Source organism: Euprymna scolopes, chromosome 41 (assembly GCF_053919585.1).
Source record: "Euprymna scolopes isolate OS-2025 chromosome 41, ASM5391958v1, whole genome shotgun sequence".
NCBI lineage: Eukaryota > Metazoa > Mollusca > Cephalopoda > Sepiida > Sepiolidae > Euprymna > Euprymna scolopes.
The window spans coordinates 61,641,834-61,668,819 of record NC_136522.1 but is presented as its reverse complement, the minus strand read 5'-3'; the positions used below and the strand labels follow the sequence as shown (position 1 = coordinate 61,668,819).

Here is a 26,986-nt window from a genome sequence, read left to right as displayed (position 1 = left end):
ATCCTTTCCTTTATACAACATGCAATTTCACCCCTAACTACAAAATGGCGATCCACACATATTCTCTGGCTCTAAAATATAATAAGTATGAAAATCAAGCAGCTAACTTCAAACAAAAAAAAACTTATTGCTCTGATCTTTGTATCCCACCTCATTATATTTTTCAACTTCAGCGATGGTAACTTCTTTCATTTCATCTTTAGTGGTGCTAACTCCTCCCGTTTTCACTTTAGTGGTGCTAACTCCTCCCATTTTCACTTTAGTGGTGCTAACTTCTCCCATATTAGGGTACAGTACTCCCAGGACTGTACCCTAATAAACAAAGTCTCTGACAGCATAGATACAGCACTCTCCCTTGACACTAGCATGCAAGTGCATGTATTTGGGGACTTGAGTGTCCACCACAGCAACTGGTTTTGATTTTCTACTTACAGACGCAGCTGGTAGCACAGCACATAGCTTCTCTATATGTCATTCCCTATTACAGATGGTTATGTTTCCAACTCGTTTCCCAGACCAGCAAGAGCAACACGCATCACTTCTAGATCTGTTTCTGACAATGGTTCCTGATGATTGTGTTACGAATACCCACAGCCCACTTGGGAACGCTGATCATGCAGTGATAATGGTTGAAATCGCCCTAAACTCTAGAGCAAAAACTGAAGAGCGATTGCTCAAAACAACGAGATATTATAAAAAAGCTGACTGGGAAGCCATCAGGGATCTCATTAGAGATGCCTTATGGCGAAATATCTTTTCACTTCCTGCTGAACAGTGCGCAAATGAGACCGCTGAATAGTTCAAAACAGCAATTGAAGCACATGTTCCCACGTGGAAATTTCATAGCAAGCCCCACTCTGCCCAATGGTTTACTTCTACTTGTGCAGCTGCCATTGCGCAGAGGTAGCATGCATACTGCAGATTTAACTGACATAAGTCCAGTTCAAACAGACAGAAGTATATAGAAGCCAGAAGTAACTGTAAGAAAGAAATAGCGACAGCTAAGAAATAATTTACTGAATCCACCCAAAAACGCATCGAAGCACAGAAATTTTTACATTTGTTTTTTATCAATTGAAGCAAGTATGCACAGACATATATGGACAGAAACTATTTTATGTAATTTCATTTTGGATGCCACAGAGAAAACTTCACTAGCTACACAAACAAGAAAGCAAGGAACATAATTCATCAGGATCTCCAAATTTACTAACACCATTTACTTCTGATGACTTTCAAAACCGGAACTGGTTCCGATCAGTATATACACTTCATCAACACACATGCCTGCATGTACAAAGGGGAACAATAAAAGACATAATTCCATTTTCATTTGATGAAAACTGGGTTTCTGTTTTTGTTGCAGACCATTCTACTAGTCTGGAAAATCTACAACAGTGTAGTAAATAATAGGCAATCAACAATTCCCCCACTATCCAACAATCATGAGGTTGTTTGCTCAGCAACCGAGAAAGCTAACATGCTTGCCAGTCGGTTTGCCTCCAACTCCACACTGGATCTTGCTAACCACCCTCTCCCTGACTTTCCTTTGCAGACAGACGCCACACTAGACAATCTGAAACTCACCCCTTCTCAGGTGCAAGCTATCATAAAAACTCTTGACACTTCAAAAGCATGTGGACCTGATCTCATCCCGGCTGTGCTAATAAAAAAGTGCTCTGCTGAAGTAGCTCCAGTTCTCTCTAAACTTTACAACAAATGCCTTAATGAATCTTGCTTTCTGGGCTGCTGGAAAACTGCTTCTGTGGTACCAGTATTCAAGAATTCTGGTGAAAGAACTGACCCATTAAATTATCGCCCCATTAGCCTCCTCCCACTTTTTGCCAAAATATTTGAGACCTTAATTAACCATGCTCTAGTCCATCACCTTACAGATGCTAAACTTCTGACTGACCAACAATATGGATTTAGACAAGCCCGTTCCACAGCAGACATCCTAACTGTAATCTCTGAATGTATATACCATTCACTGGACAAAGCGAGGGAGGGCAGAGCGGTAGCTCTAGATATATCTAAGGCTTTTGACAGGGTATGGCATGAGGGTCTCCTCAAGAAGATTAGATTATACGGTATCACTGGTAGAATACTTAACATAATTAAATCCTTCTTAGATAAGAGAAAAATCCAGGTTGTCCTAGATGGTTGTACATCTAAACAATATGATATAAATGCGGGAGTGCCTCCTTGGACCTCTATTATTCCTAATATTCATAAATGATCTCCCTGACAAAATTGTCTGTGAGATGGGTATATATGCTGATAACACTACACTCTATAACAGGCACGACAGGAAAACAAATGAACACATATCTAAAGAAATGGCAGAAACACTAGAGGATGACTGCCAATCTGTAGTGGAATGGGGACAAAAATGGATGGTCACGTTCAATGCTACCAAGACTAAACTTGTTTCCTTCAATAATTACAAGATACCATCTCTACCACCAATAGCAATGGTCAAAGACTCTTTATCTGAAAGTACATCTTTTAAACTCCTCGGCCTAACGTTCACAGGAAACATGAGTTGGAACAACTACAATGAGAGCATTGCCAGGACCGCTGCGAAAAAGGTAGGCTCTCTCTACCGTGCTAGAAATTTACTAACGCCCGAAAGTATCCTGTACCTTTATAAGGCCACCAATCGCCCATGTATGGAGTATCATTGTCATATTTGGGCTGGTGCATCTGCTACTAGTCTCTCGCTCCTAGACAAGGTTCAGAAGAGAGTCGCCAACCTGATAGGTCCTGAACTGTCATCTAAGCTTCAGCCTCTGTCCCATTGACGAAATGTAGCACCCCTCTGCCTGTTCTACAAGTACTTTAACAGAGAATGCTCCGGCGAACTGCAAGCACTTGTACCCCCTCGACATAAATACCCCCGACAAACCCGACAAGCAGCTAAATCCCACCCTTCACAGTAGAGATCCCTAGATGTAAGAGAGCCTTCTACTCCAGTAGTTTCTTCCCCAGAACCGCTAGAATTTGGAATTCCCTTCCGGGTTCCTGCTTTCTCAACTGTACTGACATGCAGAAGTTCAAGTGTAACGTGAACCGACATCTTACTGCCCAACTCCTTACGTAGTACCCCTGTAGTTTATGTCCCTGCTAGTAGCCCCCTACATCAAAGTGGCAATGTGCCTTGTTTTGGGTGAAAATGTAATAGAAAAAACATTTTTTTTTTAAATTTTCACTTTAGTGGTGGAAACTTTTTCCATTTTAATTTTATTTGTGGTAACTCCTCCCATCTCCAGTTTACCAATGGTAACTCCTCCCATTTCCACTTTATCGATCGTAACTCCTCCCATTTCCACTTTATCGATCGTAACTCCTCCCATTTCCACTTTACCGATCGTAACTCCTCTCATTCAAACTCATCTCCACCCTCAGCTAGAAGTCATGTTGTTTCATTGACCTCCATTTTGAGACCATCCTGGCCCTCTCCCCTAGGGTGCCATATAAACTCTTCCATCTAAACATGCCCTTCAGCATCTAACGCTAGTAAGGCTATCTAGTGTTATGCAGGAAGTGATGTGAATCCTATGAACAATGTTATATAGGTAATGATATTATTTTTATTTATTAATTTAAAATGATATTATTAATTTAATATGATAATATCAATTTAAAATGAAACCGCAGTCTAAATTCTGGTAATTTGAACCCTTTCAAAAAATTAATTTTAATGAAGAAAGCAATCGTGAAATTTCAACATGTTGCAGTAATTTTTATAATTCTTATATTTTTCTTTTATTTAGTTTTTCTAGTAAATGGATTCAGAAATTCTGAACAGTGAAATTGAAGCCCTGAAAAATGAAAACAAAGTTCTCAAAGGAAAAATCCGTGGTTATCAGACCCTGAGTAAATAACTTTTCAAACGTTTATTATTTAAACTTTTTTTTTTGTTGTTAAATTTAACTTTTTTTTTTTGTTATTTCAACCTTTTTTAATTGTTTTACTTTAACCTTTTTAAAAAATTTTTTGCTATTTTAAACTTTTTTTATTTTAACATTTAAAAAATTTTTGTTATTTTAACTTTTTTATTTTAACATTTAAAAATTTTTTTTTATTTTAACTTTTTTATTTTAACATTTAAAAATTTTGCTATTTTAAACTTTTTTTATTTTAACATTTAAAAAATTTTTGTTATTTTAACTTTTTTATTTTAACATTTAAAAATTTTGCTAAACTTTTTTTTATTTTAACATTTAAAATTTTTTTGTTATTTTAACTTTTTTTATTTTAAAACTTAAGTTTGTTTTAAATTTTTTCTTTTCATTACTTAAAATTTTGTAACTTTTAGAACTTTTAAATTTTTAAACCTTTTTTTTAATTGAAAAATTTTTAATTCATTTTTTAAACTTTGTTTTTACTTTTAAAATTTTTTTCTAACTTTATAAACCTTTTAACTTTTAAAACCATTATTTTTTAATTTTTAAACCTTTTTTTTTTTTAAACTTTTTAAATGTTTTTCATAATTAAACTTTTATTAATTTTTTAAACTTTTTCTTACTTTATAAACCCTTTAAAGTTTTTGAACCATTTTAACCTTTTTTTGAACCATTTTAACCTTTTTAAACCTTTTTTTTAACTTTTCAATTCTTTTTTTTTTTAACTTTATAAACATTTTTAACCTTCTTTTAAACCTTTTTTAAACTTTTAAAACCTTTTTTAAGGTTTCAAACCCTTTTTTAAAAACTTTTTAAACGTTTAAACCTGTTTAACTTCTAACTTTTTTAAAAATTGTGGAACCTTTTTAAAACTTAAACATTTTTTAACTTCAAAACATTTTTAACTTCTTAATATTCCAAAGACTTTTTGATTTGTTTGTTTGTTTTTTTGTTTTGTTTTGTTTTTTAAATCTTTTTAAAAATATTTTTGCAAAACTTTTTTTTTTTTACCTTTTCAATTTTTTTTGTTTGCAGTTTGTTTTTTTCAATTTTTTTTAATATATTTTTCTAATGAAATACTTTTCTCTTTCTAGGCCACTTGTTTCAGGAGACGAAAGAGAAAAACCGAAGTCTCCAAGTGCAGCTCCAAGCAAAAGAGATGGTCTCTGTTGGAACGGAAATCCAACCAGATAGCCTTCCCAGTTTTAAAAATGAACTCCCTGAAAAGACGCCCACAAATCTATCGGTAAATTGAAAATTGTTTTGATGCTTCTATATTATACAAACAAAAGTTTGAAACGATTTTCCTCAGTTGAAAATAATTTGAATTAACATGTTGCTGTGAAAACTTCCTTGCAAATTCTAAGGAAATGGAAAAGAAAAGAAAGTGGAGATTATACCAGGGATCACTTTTCAATCTCACTACAACGTATCATTATCATAACGTAGATCACAAAGAACACATTTTTTTAATATAGCAATTTAATTCAATTAATAATTAAATAACCAAACAATTCCATAATAACCATTATACTAGTAAAACAGTTTAACCCTTAGGCTACGCTGGCTGTTAATTTTTTAATACCTAGTTTTTACTATTAGAAGCATCTGCAACAATGGTGTCTTCAAGAACTATGGAATTCTTTTTTCTTTTTTTTTTTTTTTACATGGAGGTCACCACTTATCAAGGCCCGGAAGCCACTCAGAGATAAGGGTTATTGTGTGTAAAGTAATCAGTGTGATAGTATCGTAGTAATCGTTAGTATTGGAGATTTGATTGAGTGTCTTTAGGGAGCGGTTTGTCAGGAATTTGTTTATGTTGGACTTGAAGACATCCAAGTTGTAGTCAGGTGGGAAACAGGCAAACGGAAAAGAGTTCCACAGTCGTGCACTGCTAAGAAAGAACCTCTGCTCATGGAATCTACGTTTGGACTTAAGCACAGATAAAGAATGGGGAAAATTAATGACAGTGGTTTCAGTTAGACGGGTGTTTTTCGTGAAAGATTGGCGAGGGGAGACCAGAGATTGGAGCTCTTTTTTGCCCTAATTGCATTAATCAATTAATGAAACCCATGTTTGAATGTTTGTATTGTTTTTTGATAAAAAAAATTCTTTTTCAAAGACCCTAGGTTTGATTTTATGTGATGTGAAAAAATTCACACTCATCGTAGGCAATGTGTGTAAAAATACGATCATAGCCCAATATATGTTTATGGAAGTATAAAAATAAAATTATTGAAATCAAAATAACAAAATTTCAAACATAATAAAAAAAAAATGTGTATCCAATACATAATATTCCTAAAATAGTTTAAAAGCTATTTTAAAATGCGTTTTCAATGATTCTTTTAAAAAAAACAAAAAAAAACTAACTTCAGTAATTCTTAATTGAATTAAGACCAAAAAATCTTGTTCCTATTTACAGTGCCTCGCCCACGGGACAGAGTTAGACACCAGGGTCGTTTTTTAACGTGGAGAAAAGGAACAAAAATAAAAATTGTCTCAGTCGTGAAGGATTTCTCCTCCACTAACAGAGAACAAGAAATTGAAGTGCAGGGAGGGAAAGGGGAGACCAGCTCCCGAGAGGTGGGAAATGGGAGCTGGATTAAAAACTGTTGGTATGAAGGGTTGCCCCTTCAGTGACCAAGGTCAGATATGTGGGGTTACCCCCACATATGGTTTTTGCTAGTCATAACTAGTCTTTGCTTGCAGCATCTGTCGGAACAGATACTACACTTTCAGATATTGTCCCGAAAAGATCATAAAAACATAAAAAAAAAAAGAATATTTGCACAGGGGAGACACATAGGCATGAGAGAGAGGAAAAAAAAAAAAGTAAAGGAACTTATCTGCTTTGTCACCGCTTCCGGTAGCAGCCATGCCAGAAGTTAGGAAGTAGGTTAGCTAACTATAACCGACATTGTTATATATTGTTAAGATGTTTATTGAATTTTTAAAACAAAATCGTGAGGATAGTAATAACATTTTTCAAAGAATTAAACATAAATAATAATAAAATAATAATAAAATAATAATAAAATAAAATAATAAAATAATAATAAAATAATAGTTAATAACAAATCAAACATTTTTCAGATTTTTGATTTTACGATTTTGTGATTCTGATATTTTTAAGTTGCAAATTTTCAAAGACTATTTTACGCATCTAAATTTTGATTATTTTTCCAATCCATAATTTGTGCATCGCTTGGAATATTTACAGGAAATCACCAATCCAATGACCAAACCTGCTGAAGAAAAAAACCTTGAAGATACTACACCCATATACCCGGTAAGGAATTACATTTCTGTTAGAATATTTACTGTGTAGTTTTTGTTTTTAAAATGAGTTATTCCCCTTGCTGATTTTTATTTTTAGGTGATTATTGGGCTATTTCTATGCCTCCACAACATCTCCACGACCATTTCTATACCTCCACGACTTCTCCACGACCGTTTCTATACCTCCACGACTTTACTACCATTTCTATGCCTCCACAACTTCTCCACGACCGTTTCTATACCTCCACGACTTCACTACCATTTCTATGCCTCCACAACTTCACTACCATTTCTATGCCTCCACGACTTCTCCACGACCATTTCTATGCCTCCACGACTTCTCCACGACCATTTCTATGCCTCCACGACTTCTCCACGACCATTTCTATGCCTCCACGACTTCTCCACGACCATTTCTATGCCTCCACGACTTCTCCACGACCGTTTCTATGCCTCCATGACCGTTTCTATGCCTCCATGACCGTTTCTATGCCTCCACGACCGTTTCTATGCCTCCACGACCGTTTCTAAGCCTCCACGACCGTTTCTATGCCTCCACGACTTCTCCGCGACCATTTCTATGCCTCCATGACTTCTCCGCGACCATTTCTATGCCTCCATGACTTCTCCGCGACTATTTCTATGCCTCCATGACGTCTCCGCGACCATTTCTATGCCTCCATGACTTCTCCGCGACCATTTCTATGCCTCCATGACTTCTCCGCGACTATTTCTATGCCTCCATGACTTCTCCGCGACCATTTCTATGCCTCCACGACTTCTCCGCGACCATTTCTATGCCTCCACGACTTCTCCACGACCGTTACTATGCCTCCATGACTTCTCCGCGACCATTTCTATGCCTCCATGACGTCTCCGCGACCATTTCTATGCCTCCACGACTTCTCCACGACCATTTCTATGCCTCCACGACTTCTCCACGACCATTACTATGCCTCCACGACTTCTCCGCGACCGTTTCTATGCCTCCATGACTTCTCCGCGACCATTTCTATGCCTCCATGACTTCTCCGCGACCATTTCTATGTCTCCACGACTTCTCCGCGACCATTTCTATGCCTCCACGACTTCTCCGCGACTATTTCTATGCCTCCATGACTTCTCCGCGACCATTTCTATGCCTCCACGACTTCTCTGCGACCATTTCTATGCCTCCACGACTTCTCCGCGACCATTTCTATGCCTCCACGACTTCTCTGCGACCATTTCTATGCCTCCACGACTTCTCTGCGACCATTTTTATGCCTCCACGACTTCTTCACGACCATTTCTATGCCTCCATGACTTCTTCACGACCATTTCTATTCCTCCATGACTTCTCCGCGACCATTTCTATGCCTCCATGACTTCTCCACGACCATTTCTATGCCTCCATGACTTCTCCACGACCATTTCTATGCCTCCACGACTTTTCCACTATCTCCTCCACCACCACCACTTACATGCCTCCACAACTTTATTATCACCACCTCCATTCTGTAACAATTTTTCTTTCTCTCTAACAGCTGGAACCTTCTTCTCCGATCGAAATTGGTGAAGAAAATGAGGTTGTTCTGCATCTAAGAAAAAAGCTTGAAGATGCTCTACTAATGATCGGAGAAGTGGAACGAAAACGATCCTCTGAGAAGGTAAGTCCAGTTTTTAATCATTTTGTGTTTTTAAACTAGAAATTTATTACTCCCTGCTCTCACCCCTTTGAAAAAAAAAAGGAAAAACTATAACCAAAAAATAAGGAAATAAGTTTATCAGGAAAAACAAAAGTTATAGGAAATAGGGTTGGTGGAAAGACAATGGATAGGAAGTTGTTCACTGGGTAGACAAAAGGGAGCTGTAATAGTAATGTGGCTGTCATCTTGAGTGTTATTTGTAGAATGTTTTGGCTGATGTAACCTCCGACTTGTTTCATGTGTAACTTGTCAAACTCTGGAATCTGCATGCAATTTCAAGCCAAACTATTTAATCTACGAGGGTAGCATGCTCTTGTTCTGTCAGATCAGATAAAAGTTTTAAGTAATTCATAATTGTATTCTGAGTATCGTTCGCACTGAGGATTTAACCTTCAACCTCCAGAAAAGGTTCACTTGTGGCTGAATTACCTAGTACTTTATCCATTACGCCATGATTTCTTGTTTCCCTCTCCAGAGAGTATTGCCGTATCACAGCTTTCAGTGTCATTAGAAATTTGCAGGCGCATTCAACTGTTATCCAAAACGCGATCGTATTTTCAGAATGTGTTGAACGTAGTAATCACTACACAATCGGCTATCGTCAGTGTAAGTTTTTTATTGCATTAAAAACCTAAAATTCCTATGAATTGGCGTGATATAATGTTTTCTGTTTCTGAAATTTTGAGATGAGGATTGATCAGTTGTATTATTTGGATTACTCTTCTCCCTTGATGCTATTGATGTGTGCCCCCCCCTCCAAATGTTAGAAAATAGGGTAGAAAGTTGTTCACCAACGTACACAAAAGAAAGCTGAGATAGGATTGTTAATCAAAGTGTAGCAGTGAACAGGAAGAAAAGGATCTGAGATATATTTAGAGTTAGTTTGCAGGGTATTTTGAGAAGTGCCAATGAGTTTTATAACAGTGAGAAACAGTTGGAGACAATCTTGGGTTTGTGATAGTCAATCAGTGATGAGTCGCAGACAGTGTCCAATTTGGGACAGTTAGCGTCTTGCAAGTCTCCCGAGAGGGATTGGAGTTCAAGAGGGAGACCACGTGATCCTACAAATTATCAAAAAAAAAAAAGAATATAAATAATAATAATTTTTTTTAAATCCTTGTTTCGTGCCTAAAAAAATGTTAGTTTTCTATATAAAAAAAAAATGGTTGACTTTCCCTTTTTACTTTTTTAAATTTCTTATCAGTTTGTTCAAGCTGAGGATGGGACATCCTACTGGATGCCAAACATTTACTCTCTAACTCAGATATTCCAACCGAGAGATTTTTTTGAGATTCTGACCGTCCCTTTAAGTGCAGCAAGAGTTGTTTAAATCTCTCTTGCACTTGGTTCATCGGGTATATTTGCCAAGTAGTTTTTTTGCTTTTTACTTCTTTACCATGGGTCCAGTTTCTCCTATAATTACTAGAATGATAGAGATCTTCCAACGAGGTCGCCATACTTAACATTTTACTGTGGTTTAACTGCATCCTCGATCATCAGAAGTATCTGTGAACAGTTGAGTTTCGATCCCAGCTTGAAGCAGTTTCTTGTCTAATTGGCACTGAAGATTTGTGATACGGCAAAACAGTCTCTCTGTGGGTGACTAAACTATGCTCCCTTTTTTTGAGTTAAGCATACTAGTAAGTGAAATAACAATGCCACTAGCATAAAATACAATGTTTTTTGTGTAAACAAATGGAGCTTCCAGCATTTAACAATGTTTATCATTTCCTTTTCATCTGTATTAGCAGTAGCCAAGGGGTTTTGATCCCAAATTGGGACAATTCTATGTTTAAACACAAAATATATATATAATTATTTACTATAATACTTATTAAATACCTACAGACACTCATGTTTCATCCTATTGGGAATCATCAGTTCAGTGTGTCATGATTAATGCTGGTCAAGAGATTCGAATCCAGGAATGAAGCCATCTCTGACTCCATTAGCAAGGACCAAATCCATTCGGCCACTGCTAACCGCAAGAAATATTGTTGAAATTTAAACATTTATTTTTTAAATGTTTTTAACGTCTGTCACAGTGATCTAATCATTATATGATGATCTGCACATACGAGCTAAAGTGACCGACTTTATTTCAACTGTAAAGTGCTCAACGATAAGAAATGAGTTTCTTATATATATATATATATATATATATATATATATATATATATATATATATACTAGCCTGGGTGCCCGGCATTGCCTGGGTGTTTAGAGGTGTGTGTTGAGCAAAAAAAAAAAAAAAAAAAAAGTGGTAGTAGGCAGGCAGGCTTGAACCCGTACCGCGAAGGAGGAAAAGAACATGAAAAAAAAAAACTGTGACATCTTTGCTGTTGCGTCCATTGTCAAACCAGAAGTGGCAAATGCTTAAATTAAGGCTAGTCAATTTAAATTTGTTTAAATTGATAAATTACAGTTATCTTCCCTGGATTTTGAGAACTCTTCAAAATAAATTTTTGATAAATTTTGTTTTTACTTGTAATTATTTTTCTAAAAAAAAGTAAAATCACTATTATGTAATCATGTGTCGTTACGAAAAAATTACAAAAAAAAACTGATCAAGTAGAAAAAAATAGTTTCACGTGAATAAATGGTCAAATTAATGACGAGTGAAAAATCCAAAATGTTAGTAAAAGTGAAGCATCCAAAGACATCCCATTAATAAAAAATGTTCTGAAGTAATCCAAATGGCAGAATTCTGTGTAATTAATCACAAATGGGTTCGAGGAGAAAAGGGAGGAGTCCAAAGTATAGTAAAAAAATAATTATATATATATATATATACGACAAAAAGTCTACATTCCAAGATGTTATTCATCTTACCATTTATTTCTTTCAGCATGTTAAAATGTTCAATTCTTGACAGAACCTGTTTCGTAGCGCAAAAACAATCATATAATTATTATGTCAATTTTTTTAATGTTTTTTTTTTTTGCTTTGACTCACCAGAAGAATAAAAATTCACTAACTGCAAAAAGAAAAGAGAAAAGAATTTGGGCATGATTACATAAATCCGAAAAAATCCGAAGAATAGTTGCATCATGCCTTATGATATTTACATCATCTAAGATGGCTTGAATAAGTTGATATGCACGTTTACCAAAATAGCTAATCTTTGATTCCACCATTTTAAATTAGAAAATGGTGGAATATAATCAGATACAAGGAGATAAGTAGTTTGTCATATGAAATAGAAAAAAACTTTTCTTTGGCATTTAAGAAATTTTTTAAGAAAAAAAATCACACATCAAAATAATAGCAGTTTATTTAAATGAAAAAAATTAAATAAAACCACTAACAAAGCATGTATACATATTAGCAGTTCAAGAATTACAATTATTTGTTTAAATTGATAAATTACAGTTATCTTCCCTGGATTTTGAGAACTCTTCAAAATAAATTTTTGATAAATTTTGTTTTTACTTGTAATTATTTTTTCTACTTGATCAGTTTTTTTTTTTTTTTTGTAATTTTTTCGTAACGACACATGATTACGTAATAGTGTTTTTACTTAAAATAAATCATTTTGTTTCTTTGAGAAATTTACTTATAGTGCACAAGCACTACATTTACTGTAGCCATATTGAGGGAATTGTGTGCCACATTGATATTTAAAATGCCAGCATTTCATTTAATCCATGTTCTTTTTTCAGGTTCTGATGAAAATTCTCAACGAAGAAGTGAAAAAAACTAAAGATGAAGTGCTGTCAGTTAAAGAAAAACTTGAAAAGACTTTGTAATTATTTGATTTGAAATTTGATTTGAAATTTAATTTGAAGTTTGATTTGAAATTTGATTTGAAGTTTGATTTGATATTTTGTTTGATTCAATTTAATATATCTTAATATAATCTGATATTTTTAATATAACTTAGAAAACTCTGTAATTATTTGATTTGAAATTTGATTTGATTTAAATTTTAGCTTAATATATATTTTGATTTAATGTTTTTATATAATTCAATTTAATATATCTTAATATAATCTGATATTTTTAATATAACTTAGAAAACTCTGTAATTATTTGATTTGAAATTTGCTTTGATTTAAATTTTAGCTTAATATATATTTTGATTTAATGTTTTAATATAATTCAATTTAATATATCTTAATATAATCTGATATTTTTAATATAACTTAGAAAATTTAATTTAATTCAATTTAATAAATTCTAAGCAATTTAAGTTATTTTAATATTATTTAATGTAATATATTTTAAGATAATTTAATTTAATATGGTGGTGAAAATGTGTCGGCCAGTAACAGCATCTTGAAAAAAAAATGAAAAATATTAAATAAAGAGACAAACTGTTTTAAAAACATGCCTTTAGATGCCAAAAAACAAGAAATTTTCTTTCTTTTCCTTCTAATGAATTTTGGATTTAAAATCCTTTGCCAGAGAAAGCTTTCTTAAGTTTTGTTAGATTTTTCTTTTTCCTTGAAAGTAAAAGTCCATCCCCGTATTATGAAGGTCATGCTGGCTAATGAAGGATTTTAAATCTGGAATAAATTAGAAAAAAAGGGGGAAAATTTTTTTTTTTTTTTTGCATCTAAAAACGTATATTTAAAGAATTTGTCCGTTTATTCTATATTTTTAATTTAACATATTTTAATATAATTTAACATATTTTAATATAATTTAACATATTTTAATATAATTTAATTTAATATATTTTAATATAATTTATTTAATAATATTTAAATTTAATATAATTTAAATTTATTATATTTTAATATGCATTTAATACAATTAATTTAATTTGAATTAAGTTAATATAATTTAACTTATTTTAATATAATTTAACTTATTTTAATATAATTTAACTTATTTTAATATAATTTAACTTATTTTAATATAATTTAATTGAATTTAATACGTATTATGTTTTGTAACGATTTATCTCTTATCAATGCGTCATTCACTCTGTCGCTAAGCCTGTGATCGGGCCAAGTGAGACAGAAAATTTGTTATTGCTTAAAATGAACAAATGAAAAAAAAACACAATAATATAATTTAAATATTAATTTATTTATCCGACTTCCAGCATCACAAAAAAAAATCATCATCGCAAACATTAATTAATGAGAAATGAATTACCTCCCTTTATAATCGCTCTTTATCAGATAAAAATCATTAAAACCATTTCCTCTCCAAAAATTAAAAAAAAAAAACAAAAAAAAAACATGACTGTCTGTTACGGTTTCAAATTGGCTATTTTATTTTATAATTATAAAAACAAGTCATGTTGACAGGAAACTAAGTATTTGTTATAGATTCTTTTTAAAATTTTTGTTATAGATTCTTTTTTAAAATTAAAAAAAAAATGTGCAATTGAATTTATAATTTAAATAAACAATTATTCAGAAAACAAAGCCAAACATTTTAATTTTCATTGTATTTGATTTTCGTTGTATTTAATTTTCATTGAAAAGAAATGTAATTTTAAAAAAATAATTCTTTTTAGTTTTAAAAGGTTAAAAAAGAATTTAATTCAAAATAGTTTTAAGTTTTATTTTATTTTTTTTTCATTGTATTTATAGTGTGTTTTAAAAATTTCCAACTATCGTGGAACTTTCACGGGTTCTGCTAGTTTTATTTAATTTAAATTTAGTGATGTACAATTTTGTATTAAAATAAAAAAAATATTTTGCCAATAATGACAGCAATTCTTCCCTCTTTGTCAGAAACATTTCTCATGGAATGTGAGAACTAAAGGACAAAATAAGAAACTACAGAAGTTTTTAATTATACTTGGAATCAGAAGGAAGGCTGAATAGGATTGTCACTACTTCTGGTAGGGTGTTAACTCTGGTATATGCATAAAAATAGGCTCCTTCAGTCTTCGACAAACTATGGATACCCACGAAAGGATGTCTGCAGATGAAATTTTTGTGGCAGGAGGTGCACAGTCTCCAACCACACCTCTCCTGAGTTGACATTGTTAAATACCAGTGGCAAGTTAACTTTATGTACAGGACAACTGAAAACAAATGCCGAGATAAGTGGAGAGCACATACAGTGCCTAGAATTCCCAAATGGTCACCCATCTGACACTAACCAGGTTCAAAGTTGCTTAAATTCGGTGATCTGACAAGAACCAGTGTGTCAATGCGATTGTGGCATATACATATAAATACATTAGATGACAAAAAAATAATAAAAATCTTTTTACTTCTATTTACGAACAATAAAGAATAGTAATATGATACTATCGACGTCCCATATGAGTTTATCGACAGAACAATGGAGAGGAAGTTGTTCACCAAGGTACACAAAAGGAAGCTGAATGGGATTGATAATCAATGTGCGGGTTGCACATATATGGCGTAATCCACAGATCCAATTTTTACAAACTCTATGCATTAAATTAGGCTGTATTTCGGCAATAATGCATCCAATGTTGTCTTCCAAGTGGTCTATTGCATCTGGTTTATCAGCACAGACGTGGGACTTCATATACATCCAAAAAAATAATCTAATGGGGTTAAATTGCATGAACAAGGTGGCCAATTAACAATTTCATTAAATTATTTGTTCATCAAATGTTTCTCTGAGTAAATTGATTGATTGGTCTACTATGTCTAGTTTATCAGCATAGGAATGGGATTACTTATATCTGGAAAAAAAAAAAAAATTCACACGAATAAAGTGGCCAATTTACTGGTCCATTTTGTGAAATTATTTGTTCATCAAATGTTTTTCTCGGTGAATTAATTGTATCATTTGCAAATCCTATTAAACTGAGAATCCAGGGTGTCCCCTTTTTGGGGAGCTGAATTTGCTGACATTAAAAACTGAGCATTAATAAGAATAAACGAATGCAAGTATGTTCCTCCATTATTGTGTCTCGTAAAAATTGGGTTCTTGTTCAGAATGCCCCTCGCTTTATTAAAAAAAACAAAATAAAAAAGAAAAATCTGTACAATATACGTACCCATGACAAAACGAAAAGATCATATTCCAAAAATCATGTAAATTGATCAAATAGTTTTATTTTTGAATAAGAAAATTAATTTTTTTTTTTTTACATGGAAGTCACCACTTATCAAGGCCCGAAAGCCACTCGAAGATAAGGGTTATTGCGTTTACAGTAATCAATGGGATAATATCGTAGTAATCGTTAGTATTGGAGATTTGATAAAGTGTCTTACTTAAGGGGGCGGTTCATCAGAAATTTGTTTATGCTGGACTTGAAAACATCCAAGTTCTAGTCAGGTGGGAAACAGGCAGACGAAAGAGAGTTCCACTGGCGTGCATTTCTAAAAAAAGAAGCTTTGTTCATGGAATCTACATTTTGATTTAGACACAGTTAAAGAATGGGGAAAGTTTCTGACAGTGGTTTCAGCTAGACGGGTGTTTATCGTGAAAGATTGGTGAGGGGGGACCAGGGATTTGAGCTCAGACGAGTACTTGCCATGGAAGTAACAATAACACGAAGACAGGCTCACAACGTCTCTTCTGTGGGAGAGAGGCTGCAGAGAAGAGAAAAAGGCATCCCCCACTAAGCTATAAAGTTTATTTTGTACTTTGTCAAGGCAGGATAGACTGTTTTTAGCAGCTCCTGCCCAGATGTGGCAGCAGAGTAACACAAGAGCGACTGCCTTGTCCGTCATAAACACAATTTCGGCATATGGTTCCCATGGCTTGCACACGTATGGCATAATCTAAAGGTTTCACAAACTTTATGCATTAAATTAGGCTGTATTTCGGCAAAAGCTTGTCAAATATTGTTTTCCAAGTGATCTACTATGTCTAGTTTATCAGCATATAAATGGGGCTTTATTGATACGTAAAAAAAGAAAAAAAAAAAAAATTCACACGGATGAAGTGGCAAATGCTGCTCTGGTGTCGGGTCTCTTCGTGATGAATTGCCAAACCAACTAGGTCATCCTGACCTGTACGAATGTGACCATTATCAAAGTTCATATTATCTTACTTAATTACTACTTATTAGTGTTGGGACGATAAATTGGAAGCGAGAATCAGAAAAATCAAAACTTTTGAGAGTATTGGAATCGGAAGACCTTGTGTCGATTTTCCGATGCCAAAAATGATTCTTTTGATTGTCTTTTTTATTTGATTTTGTTTAAAGCAAAATCTTCGACTGTTGATAGTAATGATAAAATAATAAATATTTATTAATCTACCAGTAAAGTTAAAATCTAGATTATCTTACGCAAGTGTATTTTTTTACGCTTGAGAAAATATCTGTACATTCAACATATGCTTGAACAATAATCGGAAATAACTAACTCTATTATTAAATAGTTAGAGATTTATAAAGAATCGGAATCTGGGAAAAATATTGGAATCGTCCCATCGCTACTACTTGTGTACGGCCCCTTATATGTAACTAGCCTGGGTGTTCAGCATTGTCCGGGTATTTGGAGGTGTGTTAAGCAAAAAAAAGAAAAAAAAGTGGTAGTCGGCAGGCTCAAACCCGTACCACGAAGGAGGAAAGAATGTGAAAAAAAAAGTGACATCTTTGTCCATCCCTAAACCGGAAGTGGCGAAGGTTTAAATTAAGGCTAGTCAATCAAAAAACGGGGATGACTTTCGAAAGTATCAGCGAAAAAAACGACCCCCTCCCTGTAGAAAAGTGCCCAGTTAAGAGTGAAGGAATGAATGTTTTTTAGCCAATTTTTCGATATTTGTCGTCCGAAGGGTCGAGTTTAAAAACAATACTGATCTTGTGAAAATCCGTCACCTCTGTCGAAAGTTTTAGGCAGACATACATACATTTAAACAGACAGGTGAGATTTATATAATGGACAATGCATTCAAACACAAACACATCTTCAGCATATAAGCTGAAGCAGGCTGCGTGTGCGTCCCTTCCAGACAAAAGACACTGTGGTCCTTTAGCTTCCAGCTGGCCATCAACATTCAGTCCAGGATGTGACATGAGATAGTGTGCTGTGCTAAACCTGCTCCTTTCAACGGTTAACATAATTGTAGTGCTGCAGCTACACTTGGTCCAGAAAAAAACCTTTTATTCTATTCTTGTTTTAATTTCTTTTATTCTAGTCGAGAAAAAGAACTGGTGATGAAGAAAGTGGCCTTGCTTGAACGACAGCGTGATAATATTCCGCAGAATGCTGGTGTTGCACTGAAAGCCACTAACGAAACAGAAGGAGCCGAAGATTGGGTGCATCTTCAACAAGAAATGGAGACGGTGAGTGCGTTTGTGTTTCAGTTCAGGACTATCACTAACCCAACCCCTGCAGATGGGCAACATGAATTTTAATAAAAGTTTAGAAGATACTGCCGTTCTTTTTTTTTTTTTTTTCTTTTTTAAATCGCTCCAGACAAGACATGAAGCCAGCTAGGGATTTTTATCCTCCTCACCCCCCAATTTCAACAGAGATTAGACCATTCTTGTAATGATCTATAATGCTTGATCTGTGCAGATCTAGAAGGTCCACTCTCTCAGGCTTTGCCTTCTCCCTTTGAGAAGGGGTTAGTTTATTGCTAATTGCCCGAGGCACCCTTACTGGGGAATGCGGACAGGGTTGCCTGTAGGTCAAAATGCCCCTCCTCTGCGGTGCTTACTTCTTAATCCCACTTTCCGACCTTGTTGTCACAGTTCTTTCAGTGGGAGAGAATTAATTACTTTCAGACAAGGTGTGAAGCCACTTGATGTCTCTGATTTAGGGTGGGATTTTGCTGCTGTACTCATGTAGGTTGGAGTATGAATGCAATAAGTTCATTAGAGCACATTCTGTGGAAGTATTTGTTAGACAAGCACTGCAATGATGGGACAGAGGCTGTAGCTTTGCAGACATTGCAGAGACATTAGGTTAGAGATTTTTTTTTGCACCCTGTTCAAGAGGTAAAGACTGGTGGTTGGTGCACCAGCAGAAATATAGCATCAATTCTACATGCCTAAGTGAATAATGACTTTATAAGAGATATAGGATACTAGCAGTTGTTTTCTAGCCTTATAGAGGGAGCCTACCTTCTTTGTGGTTGAAATATTCTGCTAATCCAGAAATAAACTGGGGTTCAATTTTCTTTTTTCTTTTTTTTTTTTTTTTTAAATGGAAATCGCTTCAGACAAGACATGAAGCCACTTGATGTAAGGATCTGACAAGAATGAAAGATGCTTATTACCAGGACAGAAGATGCCTATTGACCTTAGTCTTGAAAAGACTAAAACTATAGGTAGGAGGAAAACAGTCAGTAGGAAGAGTTCCACAAGCTTGCAGTTCTTGGAAAAAAGCTATTGGAATAGGAAGCTGTATTATTGAGGTATGAAAACAGCAAATTGATGAAGACCACTAGACCAACAAGTCAAATGAGCTGCAACAAAGGAAGCAGAGAATAGCTCAAACAGTTCTGAAGAACACATGCTATAATAATATTCGTAAAAGAAGACTGAGACTAACAAAATCATGTATGTGAGAGAAAGGCTGCAGAGAAGAAGAAAGGGTGGGGTAGGTGGTGGTGGGGGTGTTGGGGGGTTTCAATCAAATTAGATACGTCTGCATGTTATCAAATGGGACAGAGATTCACCAGCCCAAATATGGCAATTCCTTTTCGTTAGCTCCTTAAATCAAGTGGCTTCACACTTTGTCTAGAGCGATTTCCATAAAAATACTAAAAAAAATTGAACCCAGTTCTACTTCTAGATTAGCTGCATATTTCAACTCCAAAGAAGGTAGACTCCCTCTACCATGCTAGAAAAAAAGATCACACCTGCTAGTATCCTATATCTATAAAAGTGAGAATCTGTGTGAGGATAATTCTCAACCTATACACTCAACAAATTTTTGATCTACAGACTTGAAATTTGGTATATAGGGTAATCAGATATGTGGAAAACTTTTTAATCTGTTTTCATTCGGAAAACTAGCGCTGTTAAAGGGTCAAAATTGAGAACTTGGTATGGAGGAGGGGGAGAGGTCATCGGATTTTTATCTGTTGGTCAACTGTTTCACAGATGTGCATGCATGAATATTGTTCATATGACAGCTTCGTTATGTTAAGAATAAGTAGGTTTGAAAACGCTTTAAAAAGATTGTGTCAAGCTGGCCTAATGGCTCTTACTTGACTCACTGTCTTTAGGTTTTGGTTTCGATCTCAACTTGAGTATTTTTTTTTTTTTAATTTTTTACTTACAAGAAGTGAACTGTTTAGAAAAAACATAATACTCGCATGCACATGCAGTTTTTGTATGAATTAAAATATAATATTTATACGTATTTTACAACCAGGCAACACCGGGTGGCCTGCTAGTCTCTTATAAAGCCACTATTCACCCTGGCATGTAGAATTGCTTCCATATCTGGGCTGGTGCACTAACCACCAGCCTCTGTTCTCTCTTAAACAGGGTTCAAAAAAAGTCTTTAGCCTAATGTCTCCGCACTATCTGTCAGGCTCTAGCTACTGTCCCATCACTGCAGTGTTGCATCCCTGTGCTTGTGTTACAAGTATTTTTATGGAATGTATTCTGATGAACTTAATTCGCTTGTATCTCCCACCCCATGGAAAATACTTTGAACCACCTGAGTAGTACCAAAATCCCATATCTACACTTTCAGAATGCTGCAAACTTTGTACTCTAATAGCTTCTTTCCTCAGATTTTGTTGCCTTTGAAATTCTCCTTCCTACTACCTGCAACCATCATCAATCATGCAAACATGCAGAAATTTGAATGTAATATGAACAAACATCTTGTTGCCCAGCTCCATACTTAGGTCACTCCACTTTAAATCTGGCCCCTATCAGAGTAGCCTCTTGTGTTTCAGTTGCAATATGCCTTGCTTTGAGTGAATAGGGTTTTTTTTTTGTTTTTTTTAAACATTTTAGCACTGTTGAGTTAATTAATTTTTTTTGTTGTTGTTTTTTTTAAACGTTTTAGCGCCTAAAGATTGTATTTTCTTTGGATTTGCAGGAAGAGACTGACGAAAAAGACTACCAAATTCAACAGTTAAAGCACAAATGCCGCGAGGTATGTAAAATCCTCACTTTCTTCTACTTTTCGCATCTCCACCGTTATCCGATGATGACTTTCTTCTTGTGAGTCTGCTGATGTTTAAATAGTCCGATCCTGGATCCACAGATACGGTCATGTGAAGGAGGTGCCGGGTGGAGCAGAGATAGTCTGTCGAGCATGTATCTTTACATGTTTCGCTGTATGGTTCTGTCTTCACTGCTCCTCAATACAGGGAGCAGAGGGAGCACCGCACCAGAGATCCTGGCAGGAAGCAAGTTCCTCTACTGGAGGGGTCTATTCAGCATCTCTTCAGAAATCTCTTCATGTGGTCTGCCATGTGGAGTCTATCATAATCCAATGCCAACTCAAGTGGTTGAGGCAAATCATTGGAATGCCCAGCCACAAACTACCGAGTAGAATCCTCTATGGTTAACTAGCCTGGGTGCCCGGCATTGCCTGGGTGTTTGGATGTGTGTGTTGATCAAAAAGAAAAAAAATAAGTGGTAGTAGGCAGGCAGGCAGGCTCGAACCCGTACTGCGAAGGAGGAAAAGAACATGAAAAAAGAAACATGCCGTCTTTGCTGTTGCATCCATTGCAAAATCGGAAGTGGTGAAGGTTTAAATTAAGGCTAGTCAATCGAAAAGAGAGGATGACTTTCGAAAATATCTGTGAAAAAAGCAACCCCCTCCCCTCCATGTAAAAAAGGGCCTAGTTGAAGGTGAAGGAATTAATGTTTTCAGCCAATTTTTAGGTATTTGTCGTCTGCAGGGTCGAGCTTCAAAACGATATCGATCTCATGAAAATCTGTTGCCTCTGTTGAAAGTTTTAGGCACGCATACATACATTAAACAGTCAGGTGAGATTTATATTATAGATTACTCCAAGGTTTACGCATTTCTGGTGGACAGAGGAAACGTTTCAAAGACCACATCAAGAGAATCCTATGCATAACACCTGCAGCTACACAACTCCTCATTTAGGATGCTCTATAAAATATGTCCCCTGATTCTCAGTAGCCACTTATGTCTTGGTGGTTAATGTGCATTGTTTGGGTTAAATTAATGTTAGAAAGTAGCCAAAAAATATGGCATACAGAAAGCAATATCCTTCCAAAATAAAATAGTCTTTTTCTTGTGAGTCTGCTGATGTTTAAAATAGTCCGATCCTGGACCCATAGGTATGGTCACAGATCGGGCATGTGAAGGAGGTGCCATCTGGTTAGGGATGGTCTTCGCTGTATTGTCCTGTATCTGTTGCTCTTCAATAGTCCACCATACAGTGCTCACCTGGAACTGTAGACACTCAACAAAGGAATACACAAATTATGAGGCTTCTTCTCAAAGGATAACGATAAAAATAATATACAATACCATTCGGTACGGACCCGACAAAAGAAGACCAGATAGGAATGAAAACTTGAATTCATGAGACTATAAAATCCAACCTTGATCGCTCTTTGGGGCTCGTAACGCAGTGGATAGAGGCGTTGAATCTCTATGGTTCCAGGTGAGCATTGTTTGAAGATAGCGGTTTCAATCCTATCCAAAGTCGGCCAAAGGATGAGTTGGCCGAAACATTGGGAGACAACAACTATGGAAGGCAGTAATTACTGGGTATACAGTTACAAGACTCGGCTTTCTTATTCCATCATGGTTAATCACCTGAAGAAGGCCAGAGGATGAGTTGATCGAAACATGAAAACAACAGCTATGAAGATGAGAATAACAGTCCGCAAAATAAAAAAAGAATGAATAATAGGAATAGTGTACCTTCTCCAAGTGATGTTACTTGAAGTAATATCACAAAGCTTGATACTCCACCAGACTAGATTAATTCTTGTCCTGGAATCCAGTAATATCAAGAGACCAAAAGGAAAGATATACTACAACATATGAAAATGAAGATAACGGTTTGCAAATAAATAAATAACTACACAAATTACTCATCTCAAAGGATTCTAATAAAAAATAAAAAAAATAAATAAAAGTCTTTGTGTTATTTCTTTTCCATAGCTCCAAGAAAAAGCATCCAGATGGGAAAATGAACACTTCAATTTGCAGATGGAATACACTAAACACGTTAATGATCTTCGACTCCTCCTCCAATCGAAAAGCAAAGAACTGGTTCATGTTACCGAAGGGCACAACTCTGAGAAGAAAGCCTTGGAAGCAAAATTCCAATCATTGGAACTTATGATGAAAAAGGAAAAGGTAAGAAAGTTTTCTCTTTTTCTCTCTCGAACGCATATCTTATGCTTAGGAGTAACTACAACATATTTATACAACAATTGATTGCATTTTTATTAAAAAAGGATTTAAAATTGTTGCAATACGTATATTGGTTGTTTAAAGCTTAGATGCAAGTTTTTTTTTTTTTTTTTTTTTTTGATTTATGCTTGAATCTCATAAATAAATTGCCGCTTAAATCTCATAGATGCGAGTTCTTCATTTTTTTATCCAGAAATAGTTGATTCTTTCTTAAATCCTACTCAGAAAAATTGGATTTATGCATAAATCTCATAAATTTGAGTTCTTGCTTTTTTTTTTTATCAAGAAAAAGCAAATTTGTGCTTAAATCTCAAAGATTTCTCCACATTTTTACTCCGAAAAGTGGACTCCTGCTTAAATCTCATAGATTTATGTTCTCTGCATTTTTATCCAGAAAAAGTGGGTTTATGTATATCTCATAGATTTCTCCTCATTTTTATTAAAAAAAAGTGGATTTGTGCTTAAATTATATAGATGCGAGTTCTCCACTTTTTCATCCAGAAAAGGCAAATTGCTGCTTAAATCTCATATATTTAAGTTCTTAAATTTTATTATGAGTCACACTAATTATTTAAATTATAGTTTATCTTGATTTCAGCAGAAAGAATGTATAAGATTATAAATTTTTTTAAATTATGCTGTTTTTAGGGGTGGGGGTGACTAAATTATTTAATTTCTTTTTACAGAGACCTTTAAAAGTTAAATTTAATTATTACTATACCATTAGTAAATTATTAAGTGAATAAATTTATTATTAAACTATAACTAATTTTTTTAAATATTGTGTCTATCTTAATTAAATTATTGAATGTAAAACGCTTCCAAAATTTTCAAGCTTTTAGTTAAATTTAGAATCTTTTAATTCTATGAGGATTTGCTCAAAATGTTGAAACCAGTTTTGCTGAATTTGCCTTTTGGTTGGGAGCAAAGCATAGTATCTGTTCTAATACAAAACTTCATATTTTCTGTACCTGATCAGTGAAGGGAGAAATCCTTCTATGCTGAGGTTAAACAGAAAGTCAAAATGACATGAATTTTCTTTTTCTTTAATTTAACCAGATTTTATGTATCTATTATTTTTTATGGCTGTTTATTTTTTTTTTTTATTTTATATTTATTTTTTATTTTATATTTATTTTTTATTTTATATTTATTTTTTATTTTATATTCATTTGTTTATTTATTTATTTATTTTTTTTTTTTTTTACAAAGGCAACACCACATTATCAAGGCCCAGAGGCCACTCAAGGATAAGGGTTAAAGAGTGTACAGTAGAAATTGGTCAATATAGTAATCATTAGTAATGAAAATTTGGTAAATTTAATAACTTATATGGAACGGCTCATCAAGAACTTATTTACTTTAGACTTGAACACAACCATATTGTAGTCAGCCGGAAAGCAGGAAAACGGAAGACAATTCCACAGGCGTGCAGTTCTAAGAAAGAAGCTTTGTTCATGGAATCTACGTTTAGGTTTAGGCACAGATAAAGAGTGGGGGAAATTATTGATAGTGTTTACAGCTAGACGAGTGTTTCTTGTGAAAGTTAAGCGAGGGGGGACCATAGATTGAAGCTCAGTTGAACACTTTCCATGAAAATAACGATACATCAGAGACAAACTCGCAACATCTCTTCTGTGAGATAGAGGTTGCAAGGAGGAGAAAAGGACATCTCCTACGAGGCTACAAAGTCTATTTTGAACTCTATCAAGGCAGGACAAGTCCTTTCTAGCAGCTCCTGCCCAGATGTGGCAACAGTATTCCATCCTTGGATGTACCTGGCTCTTATATAGATAGAGAATTGCATCAGCAGTGAGATATCTACTGGATCGATAGAAAGATCCCACCATTTTTCCAGCGGCCTTGGCAACAGATGTCATATATTTCATTTTTTATTTTATATTTATTTTTTATTTTATTACTTTTTTATTTATTTATTAATTTATTCATTTATTACTTTGTATTTGTTTATTTCTTATTTTATCTATTTTTTATTTATTTTTATTTTATTTATTTTTTATGGCAGTTTATTTATTTATAATTTTATATTTATTTTTATTTTATATTTATTTTTTATTTATTTATTTATTTATTACTTTTTATTTGTGTATTTTTATTTTATGTATTTTTATTTTATTTACTTTTCATTTTTTTATTACTTTTTTATTTATTTTTTATTTTATATTTATTTTTTATTTCATATTTATTTTTTATTTTATATTTATTTTTTATTTTATTACTTTTTTATTTATTTATTTAGTATTTTTTATTTGTTTATTTGTTTATTTTATTTTTTTTTATTTTATGTATTTTTATTTTATTTATTCTTTATTTATTTATTACTTTTTTAGTTATTTATTACTTTATTATTTATTACTTTTCATTTTTTTATTACTTTTTTATTTATTTTTTATTTTATATTTATTTTTTATTTATATTTATTTATTTTATTACTTTTTATTTGTTTATTTTTTATTATTTTTATTTTATTTTTTTTTTGTTTATTCTTTATTTTTTATTTATATTTATTTAGTTATTACTTTTTATTTGTTTATTTTTTATTATTTTTATTTTATTTATTTTTTGTTTATTCTTTATTTTTTATTTTATTTATTTTTTATTTATTCTTTATTTATTTTTTATTTTATTTATTTTTTATTTATTCTTTATTTATTCTTTATTTATTTTTATTTTATTCATTCTTTATTCTTTATTACTTTTTATTTTATTTTTTCATATTTATTTTATATCTATTTTTTATTTATTACTTTTTATTTGTTTATTACTTTTTTATTTATTTTTTATTATTTATTTTTTATTTATTTATTACTTTTTTATTTATTTTTTATTTATTTATTACTTTTTTTATTTATTTTTTATTTATTACTTTTTTATTTATTTATTTTTTTTGTTTTATTTTTATTTTTTTCATTTATTTTTTATTTATTTATTTATTACTTTTTTTATTTATTTTTTATTTATTTATTAATTTATTTATTTATTCTTTTTTTTTAAATCAGGATGCTAAGTTAGAGTCCTACAACCTACACCAGGAAACCATGCGCAAATACAAAGCACTTGAGAAAAAATTTTTGGCTTTGGAAGAAAAGAATAAGGATCCAATTTTGGTAAGTCTGGCATGCATAACTTGCTTTCTTCAAATGAACTCCCTATTCTTCAACCGGCTTTCATGCCGCATAGGATCATCTAATTTGCATAGAAACGGTGAAAATTTATGTTACTTTTGTGTGACCATCTATTATATAAAAGGCAAAATGTGTGTGTGTGTGTGCGCTTTTCCGCGATGTCTACAAAAGGCTTCTTTCGGAAAAGCGCTCGCTCGCTTCGCAACTTCTTAAAACTGTTTATATCATCCATAAATTGTAATATCTCAGTTACCCGCAGACCTTGCCTATCTATTTAATTGTATTCACTTTCAAACCTTAATTATTCCACATTTTCCGCATCGGCACGTGTTACATTCGCTTTTCGGTATAAACAACAGCGAAACTCCACTCTAATCACAGGCCCAGAGCCAGTGTCGACTTCGTCATATCAGACGGGCGAGCGGGTTTTTCAATTGACCTAATTAAAAACTGTCTCGCACGTCAATCAAAAACGAGCACCTGTTTGTTTTTTTTTTTTTCACACTATTTTCCAACTGAGCGTCGGAAAAGCTTCCTTTTTTTTTTCAAACCCACCTCTTTTTTTTTCACACACACCCAAAAACACCCGGGCAACGCCGGGTACCCTGAGCTAGTTGAGCATAAAATCAGCTGCGCGTTGCCATTTTTAAAAAAAGTTTTTAAGTTTTTAACAGTAGTAATTATACATTTTTAATATTATAAGAAATTGTAATATCTTAATATTTCTATGAAGAAAATGTCCTCGC

At 33.5% G+C, this 26,986-nt stretch overlaps 1 protein-coding gene across 7 annotated transcripts in view; it reads left to right on the top strand.

Moving 5' to 3' along the window:
• Positions 1-26,986, top strand: part of LOC145266536 (uncharacterized) — a 182,557-nt gene that overhangs the window by 119,219 nt on the left and 36,352 nt on the right. For all 7 annotated transcript variants that reach the window (XM_080122302.1, XM_080122303.1, XM_080122305.1 and 4 more), the window contains 9 exons: positions 3,777-3,879; positions 5,003-5,154; positions 7,132-7,200; positions 8,717-8,839; positions 12,541-12,623; positions 17,915-18,062; positions 20,785-20,841; positions 22,840-23,037; positions 26,115-26,222. In XM_080122302.1, the coding sequence (XP_079978428.1) occupies positions 3,789-3,879; positions 5,003-5,154; positions 7,132-7,200; positions 8,717-8,839; positions 12,541-12,623; positions 17,915-18,062; positions 20,785-20,841; positions 22,840-23,037; positions 26,115-26,222 (1,029 nt within the window). In that variant the 5' untranslated portion in view covers positions 3,777-3,788. The remainder of the gene's footprint in view (positions 1-3,776; positions 3,880-5,002; positions 5,155-7,131; positions 7,201-8,716; positions 8,840-12,540; positions 12,624-17,914; positions 18,063-20,784; positions 20,842-22,839; positions 23,038-26,114; positions 26,223-26,986) is intronic.